Here is an 11,013-nt window from a genome sequence, read left to right as displayed (position 1 = left end):
TAAGGTTATTTTAGTCCAGTGAGAGAGAACCTTTTTTGCCCCACATTTGGGATCTGTGTTCTCTCAAGTTTTTGAGGGCACCTGCTGCAGTGGGGAGGGCCAGTACCTCCACAGGGAAGGCGGTTTACAAAGCAGGGCAAAATCTGCAAGGAACAAGTGCAGGATCTTCATGCAACCTTTGGCTTGGAGATTTCCAATCCAAGGAATGCCATTTGGGATAGCCAAAAATGTTGTAATATCAAAAGCAGCCCTCTGTTGTTTGTCTCAGAATGACAGATTAACACTCAAGGCATGGGGTGTATGTAACTAGGAAGGGGGTTATTATACAAATGGAGAAAATGTTCAGCACTAAGCCCCACTGAGTTGAACAGGCTTACTGCCACTGAAGTGTTTTTATAGAACTGCAGCCTATTGGCCCTTGCTACACATAAACAATGACAAATTTACTTTATATTGGCTCAACAACAAAAAGGAAGGAATACTATTCCCATGGTTCTTTGCTATCCCAGAAATATACCTGTCTTGTCATCTGCCAGACACAGTCAACAAACTGGAGGAAAACAGGAGATCGGTCAGCATCAGCATGGTTCTTATCTCCATGGCCAACTCTCTGAAATAAAGCAAGAGAAAGGTAAAGGAAACACACACACACACACACACACACAGGGACACAGATATATGACAATTGCCCTACTCATAGAGAACCAAAGCGAGCAACTCACAGGCCTGCAGATGGAGCCCCAACTCCTGATTTGCAGCCTCAAGAACAATTAAGCAGAAAATTTGCATTCCTCGCCCCCATTTAAAGCTCATTGTGGATCTCTTAAGCCTCTATTTTGACCTTTTAATTCCCAATCCACTCAGAAAACAAACAGGAAAAAAGAAAAAAATATTTTACCCTTCATCCTCGCCCAATTACATAATGAACTTAAAGACACTGTGGAATTAGGCAAGGCACATCTTCACCCAGCATTTTGTCTCTTACAGTGGCCAACTAGATGCTCCTGAAGTCCTCATAAGGAGAAAAGACATAACTCTCTCCCATGTTGTTTCCTTGCAACTAGTATTTTTGGCATGCTGACCCCCATCCTGAAGTAACGTAAATCTTCAACATCAAGTCTTGGCATTGACTCTATCAAGATAGCTCTTGATAGACCTACCCCCACCAATTTATCCTTTTAGATTTATCCATGTTAGTGTCTATCACCACATCCCTTAATGGATTCTGCAAGCTAATTATGCATGGTGTGAAAAAATGCTTTGTCTTTTTAAAATCTCCTTCAGCTTGGTTTCATTGGATATTGTCCTAAAGTTTTGCATGATGAGAAAACTTGATGCTGCCCTTATTCTCCATGCCATGAATAACTTCCTGAATCACATCCCCCCTTCAGCATTTTTCCCCTGCATTACAGCTCCAAATATTCTAGCTTTTCCTTGTGGGAAAAGTATTCAAGACCCTTGCTTATTCTGATTGTCCTCTTCTGCACTTTTTCCAGCTATTGTGTAGTGTTCCTCAGAACTGTACATCGTACTCCAGAGGTGGATGTGCTACAGATCTGAATAAGGGCATTACAACGTTGACTCTGTATTTTCATTCTCTGTCCTTGTTATCCTTCGCCTGGAATTTGGCATTTTCACAGCTGTAGCACACAGAGTCATCTTCACTGAACTATCTGCTATGACCTCAAAATCTTTTACCCAATAGTTACACAAAGCTCAGGTAAAAGGATGAGTTAACAGGTGATAACAAAATACAGCAAGCGAGGAGGCAGCTTCAGTCAAAATAGTCCATAATGGGCTATCTGGACAAGTTGTTTGACCTAGTAGGATGCAGCTTCTGGTGTCTTATTCATGCAGTGCTGTACATCAAGAGGAAGTACAGCAATACCAATCACATTAAAGCTATCAAGGAAATTTAATCTGGATTTTAAGACATTACATTGAATGTGAATGTAGGGTAGAAATACAGTGACACACTTACAGATCTTCAGATGCGGGAGAGAAGGGGACACAAAAACATGCATCTGTGTCAAAGAAAGAAATTGGGTGCATATATTTTCTTGCAAGTGTTTCCTGCTCTGATCAGCTGTAAACACATTTCCCCAAACTTTTAGAAAGCAGGGCATGGTATTAAGCCTTCCAGCACATGATTTACTTGGCACAGTTATTTATTTATAACCTGACTTGGCTCCCAGACTGATAAAGGTTCAAGAGATTATTATGTAAACAGCCCCTTGCAAGCCTTCCTGTTATCAGGAAAAAAGCTCACCTCCTCAACAGATTATAGGAAGGCTGTTAGAAAGAAAATCAAAACGTGTCACCCTACTGTATGTGGGGATATATTGGTCCTACATGGAAAATTGCTGGAATTCTTGTAACCCCGTCTCTTTCATCTCAATGAATCTTGCTAATGAGAACTCTGTGAGAATCTAGCACCATGTTTCTCAACCTTGGCAACTTTAAGACTTGTGGACTTCAACTCCCAGAATTCCCCCAGCCAGCATGGGAACTGAAGTCCACACGTCTTAAAGGTTGCCAAGGTTGAGGAACACTGATCTAGCATGATAAACAATCACTTTTGGTTTTCGACAGTTGTCAGAGACCCTGACATCATCCCACCAAAATTATTGCACACTGTTCTTCCACAGTAGGCTTTGGAACTTTTCCAGTCCCTCGCAGTTATATCTGAGTGGTGGTCAGCAAGCCACAGGCTGGTTTATGAGTGTCTATTCACAGCCTTAAGTCAAGGATCAGCAGCGCGAAGTATGCCATTCTACTCGTATGTTTGTTTACAAGATTCATCCAATAGGCCAAATGCAAAGAAATAGCTAAGGAAAAAGATCCAGCATTCTGATCAGAGAAACAGGCCGACACACAAAAGCTCAGCCCAAGAGTTTTGATCATCAGCAAAATCCCAGCTGTGAACCACAGCACAGGAGAACACTCACTCTGGCTTTTTTAGAAACTGGTTTAAGACGGAAAAGATTCTCCTCTCCTTTCCGCTATTACTATTGTTAAACAACTGGGTGTCAAAATCCTTTGACATTCTACCACAAAAACCGTCCAACTCACCAGCTGGAATCGGTGCCCGAAACTCAGCCATTCTTTCTCCACCAGCACCCCGAAGCCTCGTATTGTCCTGTAATGGCCATCTAGCATGAGCATGGCAAGAGAGGTGAGTTGAGCGGTACGGTCCCAGCCATCACTACAATGCACAACCACCGAGGTCTTCCCTGATTCCACCTTGTCGGCAATCCGAAGAGCTCCAGCGAGAATCAGCTGGGTTAAAAAGAGGCATTATGTGACTGTGGTATTTACCTCAAACAGAAGTAGGCTTGATGGAACAGAGCGAGTGGGCTCCACCCGTCACCTTCACAATGCTAATTAAAAATGGGGGCCCAAGCTAGTACATTGGGAGCATGGGAGCAGTATGGGAAAAAACAGCACGAAATATTTCAATATGTTTTTCCACCCCTTCATGTTGCATGCATTCAGTAAGATGGCAACTGCCTCCTACTCTCAAAGTTCAGCTAGATTCCAAAGCTTATATCCAAACCTATTTCCTAAGGCTAACATACATATTATTTTGTATTTATTATTTATTCATAAAATAAACCAGGGAAGGTAACCTTAGATATTTTGGGCCATGTTTCATGTAATTCATGGCTGCTAGTCTCACTGATTGCAACTTCTAGTTCATGCCATTGGAGTGGGATGGGAGAATCTGGTTATCGACCCTTGGAATAGCCCCAATGAAACCATAGCTACGATAAATTCTGTAAATTAATGGGTTTAAACAGCACACTTCATCTCGTTATGGCATCAACCTATGTTTTAATTTTACAAGGTACGTTGAATCATGAAGTACCAAACAGCACTGCACAATGTATTCACCTTTAAAAAAGAATCAATATTTGCTTCGATTAGAATCAATAATGTTAAAACCAAAATTTGCAGATTATGCAAATGCATTGCCAAATCTTTAAGTGACCTGGTTAAATTGTTGTGTAAGCACAGCCAATGTGTGACTAAGGGTTTGAGCTAAAATGTTTTACAATCATAGCTTCTGCCAACCTGTTCTAGAAAAGACCATGCGGCATGAGGTCATTATCACTCCCAATTTTATGGGATTGTCCCAGCGTTTTTTTTTTAGAAAAACATAAATACGTTGTATTAGAAAATAGACCCAGTGTCTTTATGGTTAAGTGAACCAGTCACACAGAGGCAAAGGACAAAAAATAGGTCATGTGGAAAACAAAGAACAAAGGAGAGATAAATCAGTTCATCTGTAGCTTTTCACTTGTAGCTTTTTAGGTGCCTGCATTCTACGTAATGCAAATACCTTAGCAAATCAGCGAATACCATGAATTTGCTTGATGGAGCCTGTGCAAACATTACTAAAAGACTGTTCCTGCTGAAGTACTGGCATGTGGGACAGATTCAGTGATTGCTGTTAAAGAAGCTTCTAATAAAGAAAACTTTCTCTTTACTTGTTGGTATACTTTGAGTAAAGGGATTTAATATACAATATTTTCAATTAGATTCATATATAAAAAGCTTAAACCATCTTAAGACACTAAAACAGAACATCTCCAGATGTTTATAAAAAGTCAAGAGATGTAGTGAAGCAATTCTCAAGATGTTTCACTGTCAGTGTGCTGGTTGGGTACTGCAGTTCAAGAACACATGGGGACCACCAGTTTCTACCTATAATCTAGGTCAAACATGGACAGATCTCAGGTTCATGGGAATGTCAAAATCCTCCAATCCAAATATACAAATCAAGTTATCAGAAATTGTAACAAATCAGCCACTGTAAAACAGAACAGCAGAATTCTAGAAAACCTAGTCCACAGCAATCTATAGCGCAGCCTTGTTTTAAAAGACTGTGTGTAAGATGCTGGTCCATTCTCCCACAGTCTTATTTATATTTGTGTTTAAATTGTTGTTTTATATTTGTTTTAACTGCTTGTTTTATTGTACGATGCCCAGAGACACATCTGTGAAATGGATGGCTATATAAATTTGATAAATAAATTGGGGTAGGGGGTATCTATTATTCAAGAATGCCTGGTGATTCAAAGACAAGAACATTGTGGGGATTTACCTAATTTCTGTGATGATGTCATCATGCAAATGATGCCAATCACACCCTTTGGGTGAATATATGTCATTTACATGATTTATAATTACATAAATTGGAACAGAGATTTGTTCTGCCAGTCAAGATCTGGTAAAATGAGCCTTCACTGTATTTTACAAGTACTCCTATTTTACATACAGTAGGTGGAACATAGGCTGAAAGAGAATAAACAATCAGCAGAAGGCAACTCTAGCTAAGATTGACTGCAAACCATTCCAGATATCCACTGGAAGATCTCCTCTGCCTTCTGCATGCCCTCAGCCCAACCCTCTACTTGTGAGTGTCATACTTATAAAAACTATCAACAGATCAATAATTTTTATAAGCATGTGTCTCCTGTCTTTGCAAAAGAGACAAACTACTAACTCTCTTCACCAAAAGTGTGTAAGAAAATGAACAAGAATCAGACTACCATAACTGCCTGTTTCATTTGAAAGTAAGACCTCTCTGAAATACATATCAGACTTCCTTCTTGTCAGTTAACAGACTGGGAACAGTTAATTCAATGAACAAGTACTGTATCTCAGAGCTCCAATTAACAATTATTTATTAGAAGGAAGGTTAAGATTGCAACAGAAAAATTCCAGCAAGTACCTGAAGTCTCTATCATTGCAGCCAACAAGCATGAAGCACAGGCCCTGCTCCTGGATAGTGGAAACTCTTTACCAGTAGGAAGAGTGGCCATGAGAGCTGCTGAATCCATGCCGGTAGAAGAACACACAATCATAATGTATTTTATTTATTCTATGGCATTTCTAGGGCACCCCACTCCCAATGGACTCGATGGCCTAACACAGACAGATGCAGAACACCCATCAACTGACCTTGATATGCTCTAGCCAGTGAGTGGATTCCAAATTCGAGAGCCAGTGAGTTTCTTCTATGTTGGGATATATAATCTCCTTTAGTTTCCTCAATGACTCTCTCATGACATGGATATTATGGATGTCCAGGAAGACCAATTCGGCATTCTGATAAGCGTCCTCACTTTCATAGCCTCCTCCTTTAGCCTGCAAAGACAATGAATATCGGGCTGTTTTGGGCTAGCTGAGATTCCACATCTGCAAACTCATCTTCACTGACTGCACAGCCATACACAGTCTCCTGTGACAGCTGCTACGACTGAAATGAGAGTCTATTTTTGGAATCCTATCTATCTGAGTGTGTTACTTCAATGTGAGGAGAAGCAGGGTAGTAAGCTCCATTAGGGTAAAGGTAAAGGTTTCCCTTGACGTAAAGTCCAGTCGTGTCCGACTCTAGGGGGCGGTGCTCATCTCCGTTTCTAAGCCTTGGAGCCGGCGTTGTCCATAGGACACTTCCGGGTCATGTGGCCAGCATGACTCACGGAACGCCGTTACCTTCCCGCCGAAGCGGTACCAATTAATCTACTCACATTTGCATGTTTTCGAACTGCTTGGTGTGCAGGAGCTGGGACGAGCAACAGGAGCTCACCCCGCCGCGCGGTTTCGAACCGCCGACCTTCCGATCGACAGCTCAGCGGTTTAACCCGCAGCGCCACCGCGTCCCAAGGAAGCTCCATTAGATGATAGTTAACTTCCTTTTGGTCTTTGAGGAACAACCACAAACCTTGCCTTTTCAAGACTGTCTTTTGAAGGAAAAGAATATCACTTTTTTCTTGCTAACTTCATTCTACAGCTATTTTTAATATACTGATTTTTCTTTGGGCTTATCAATTTGGAAAGCCAGCTCACAGCGCTACAACTCTTCTCCTCCCATGAACTTCCCTGCTCTGAAGATCAACAGCGCTATCTCAGAACTGGGGCCTTCCGGTTTCCTAAGAGTAAGGTTTCCCCAATGGTGGGCAACTCTTTCTGGAGCTCAAGTGTTAATGATCTTACATTCTTCCAGACCTCAAGTTAAAGCAATACTGTTCCATCAAGTTTTTTTCCAAATGTGAGTTCCTATTTTTAGCTGCTATTGTTAACACAAGAAATTTTGTTATCCTTTTAGCAATATTCGAACTAATTGTTATGTAAAACTGCGGGGGATGAAGAATTATTCACACTAACGACTGAGGTGTTAAACCACAACAGAAAAGCAGTACAGAGAACAACAACCAGTGAATCATTCACTCCATTTTGAGAATAGGAAGTTTTACAAGCAAGGACACATTTCCACTTGTTTAGATTCAGCCGCAGCTAGAAGATTCAACATGGCATCCTCCAAGTGCTTTGGAGTTCAACTCCCAGAATGCCAGATGGTTTGCCAGGCTGACTAAAGCTAATGAGAGTTGTAGTTTAAATCATCTGGAGGAGACAAGGCTGCCTACCTGTGAACTATTGGCTGCTGGGAAACTCATCAACCCCGTAAGTTATTAAGATGTTCTTGGAATACTGAGAGCTTGCTTGTTGACTTCCTAATTATCTGTCCTCCACTTGGCATATCCCAGAATACAGAGACTGTAACTTCCTGGTCTCCCTGCCAGAATGGCCTTTTGCTAGTTGGGAGTTGAAGCCCTCATCTACTGGAAGGTGGGAACTGGCTGAAATACTTGTTGCAAGAGATACGACAATCCAACCTTGTTAGCTACCGCATTCACGCTTGGCCTGGCATCAAAGATCAGTATTTTGTGGGACTGGGCATTGGAATCCATGATAGACTGCAGGTACTTTTCATCTTCTTTGCTCCTCTTGCCACTCACTCCAACCATTGGCTGGCTGCAGCGAGTGATTGTGGCTTGGCTTTCTGGATGAATCCATGACAGAACCTGGCAGAAGAGAAGAATGGAAAGCAAGAAAGGATCAGGGAAGAAGAAAACTGAATATTCTGGCTTGATCTTTAACTACTCTGATTCAAACCACTGCAACTGCCATCTGAAGTACTTATATTGCTAGGGTGGGTGGTGTCCATAAATTGTAAAATGATTCTTACTGGTCTTATTTTTTTTCTCAAAAATCTACCTGGTGAAGGATGCAGCCCAACACATCTGGAGGACACCAGACTGGAGATGGCCAATCTACAGAAGTCACACTGCTAGTGCCATACTTACAGGTATGCGCCCCCTTGACCGGAACGCAGCCACTTTCTTCAACTCCTCATCCGGGATATTGGCTGGAACTACCAGAAGGGCAGGATAGGTGTCACAAAGCTCATATTGCTCATTTACTCTAGTCACTCTCCAACTTTCATTAGGAATTCCCTACATAGGAAAAAGAAGCCATTCAGAGGATTTTAATTCACAAAGAAGGGAAGGGAAGGGAAGGGAAGGGAAGGGAAGGGAAGGGAAGGGAAGGGAAGGGAAGGGAAGGGAAGGGAAGGGACCTCTCTGGATACCAATCTCTGGAAATTAGAGATTTGCAAAACTGGGATAAATCAAATCCATTTCACTGTCTCCATTACTTCACAGAGCAGATTTCTGTCTCTACCAGTTTTACATCTAGATTTTTAATTAGCAACCGAGAGGGGGAACATCACCAGCTGCTTTAGAGACAGCAGGTTGCTTTGAAAATGTATAAGGTGTCTCTTTATTTCTTCGATCCACAGAAATGCCTCACATCCTCTGCAGTGCTGGGCATTCTGCAGATGCAGCTTCTTTGCTGCAGCTTCTCCTGGATAACCACGTGACATGCAGTGATTTAGATTAATCTGGCCCAGACACACTTACATGGGAATATCTTTTATTTGACCATCCTATTAGAAGTTCCTCAAGCCTGCAGTTTTGTAATAAGATAGTTTGCTATAGAGCGGGGCATGCCAGCTAGAACTGGAATAGTGAGACTCACCTGTCTTCTATACTCCAGAATAGGATCATAAACCTTCCAGCCATTTTCTGGGAAAACTTCTTTGTACTCAAATGCAAATAGGGGCTTAAAAAAAATGGAGAGACCCTTTAGCAATGCATTATCCACTTTTATATAGCATCTCAAATGACTATTCCCATGAAGCCTTTTTTGTTTGTGTAACTTCATAAAAGCATAAAAGAAAAGCAGAGTGCCCCAGAACTTGCAAATGTTATAATAAGCAGATCAGTGCATGTTCCTGTATATTCCTTTGTTTTCTGATCTACAAAACGGCCAGGAGAATGGAAGGGAAGAAATGAATGGTTCTGAAGGAGAGACTTAATAAGAACTGTATTTCAAAGCAGCATCACAGGGCTGCATTTCAAGTACCTTGTTTTACACAAGTTATACAGAATGGTCCCTTTTGTGATGCACAGATTGCACTTTGTTTTAAATGATACGGAACTTAGTGCTAAGTGTGGGCTGTATAACTGGGGAATGATCAACGGTTCCCTTTTAGATTATAGTGTGCAATGATGAATAAGGCTCCAGCCTTCCCAAACTCTGATGCATGCCATGGCACCAGAACCTTCACTGCCCACCTTCTCTTTTACTTCATCAAGAACAGAAGGATCCTGCAGAGGATCTGCTGGACTGTAAAGGCTCACATTTAAAGAGTAGCACACTTTCCAAACATGCTTACAGTTTCACTGACGAGAACTGGAAATAGAGGTCCCAAGGGCCCTAGTAAAATATCATGTGAGACATCAGGAACTCCTTTTCCTGGACCAACTGGGATAAAAGTATTAGCATTTACATCCTGAATATGAAGCCTTGAGCTTAATAGAAGTCTTAGAAACCAATTATTCCTGTTGATGGTCCTTCTCCCTTTCAAGGAAATTTTGAGATTGGGAAGACTTGGATAAATTCTCCCAAGCTTGATGATCTCTTTAAATTTTCTCAGGGAAAGATCTGAAAGCTTCCAAGATTTTCTGAGAATTCTCACAGAAATTTCAGAAAAAAAACTGAAACAATTATGGATGAATTGGAGGTGCTTCCCTGACACTATTTGCCATGAAAATCTCCTGATCTGATCCTCGGGGCGTGTGGGGGGACCCACAGCCACTCAGTCTTGTCTGGGTTAAACTGAAGCCCCTTCTTCCCCATCTGGATCCCCTCCAGCCTCCAGGAAAACACCAAGACAGATTGCAATTGAGTATCATCAGCATACTGATGGTACTTAACCCTGGACTGACGGATGAACCATCCTGAGCCTACATCAAATAGTGCAACCAAAAAGGGAAGGTTGGGGACAGTATGAAAACTATCTAGTGATGGCTTCATGAGAAGTGGCAGAGCACCACCTCCTTTAGAGCTGGTAGAACCGAACCCTCTCTTAAGAATGCATCTACCACTGCATAGATCCAACTGCATGTCACCTTCCTAGAGGTCTTGACCATCCAGGAGGGACATGGATTTAAAACATAGGAAGCCATGTTCAGAGCAAATCTGAGCAACTTTATACAGTGAATGCCTCATGGTGGCTTAGTAGGTGCTTCCCTGGTCGCTCCCCACTCAGTAGTGATTGGGTCACCTTAAATAAGGCTGCTGGCTGGCAATCTGCAGATGCAATGAGAGCAGAGAAATAATCGCAAATTTCATACATAATGCCTATTTTCATGCATGTGTGTTACACTACCAAATGGCTGTGCCTGGGTATCAAAGACAAGATGCACTCTATTTCTGCCTGGGATCACTCTTATATGTCTGGGTATAGGCATATCAATTTCAACCTGTCAGCATGGAGAAATCTGCTTAAAATTATGTGAGTGGAAAAACGTTGAACTCTCTTCAGCTTCTGTTTGATCTTCACATTCAAGAGATGTACTAGAGCTAAACTAGAAGGTGGTTCAGATGGTGGCCTACCCATTACACTTGTTCTTATGGTAGTACCACATACCCAACCTTGATTGATCTTAAAAAGCCATGCAGGATAAGATCAAATTTGGATTTTGATGGGAGTTCAGTAGGAAATCTTATTGCTGTAGGCTAGAGGGGGAAGTTGAAAAAACATCCTGGAAGAATGCAGTGACAAAAACTTCCGTACTGTTGCCAAAGCAGACTACATGG

At 41.7% G+C, this 11,013-nt stretch overlaps 1 protein-coding gene across 1 annotated transcript in view; it reads right to left on the bottom strand.

Moving 5' to 3' along the window:
• The window catches only part of MTMR2 (myotubularin related protein 2), a 40,204-nt gene that overhangs the window by 8,222 nt on the left and 20,969 nt on the right, over positions 1 to 11,013 (bottom strand). Inside the window, exons 7-12 of the mRNA XM_063305879.1 lie at positions 8,887 to 8,970; positions 8,154 to 8,303; positions 7,683 to 7,871; positions 5,968 to 6,153; positions 3,073 to 3,279; positions 518 to 610 (exon numbers count right to left, since the gene is read on the bottom strand). Coding sequence (XP_063161949.1) covers positions 518 to 610; positions 3,073 to 3,279; positions 5,968 to 6,153; positions 7,683 to 7,871; positions 8,154 to 8,303; positions 8,887 to 8,970 — 909 coding nt within the window. The remainder of the gene's footprint in view (positions 1 to 517; positions 611 to 3,072; positions 3,280 to 5,967; positions 6,154 to 7,682; positions 7,872 to 8,153; positions 8,304 to 8,886; positions 8,971 to 11,013) is intronic.

This window comes from Candoia aspera, chromosome 5, assembly GCF_035149785.1.
Source record: "Candoia aspera isolate rCanAsp1 chromosome 5, rCanAsp1.hap2, whole genome shotgun sequence".
NCBI lineage: Eukaryota > Metazoa > Chordata > Lepidosauria > Squamata > Boidae > Candoia > Candoia aspera.
This window is presented reverse-complemented; position numbering and strand designations above follow the sequence as displayed.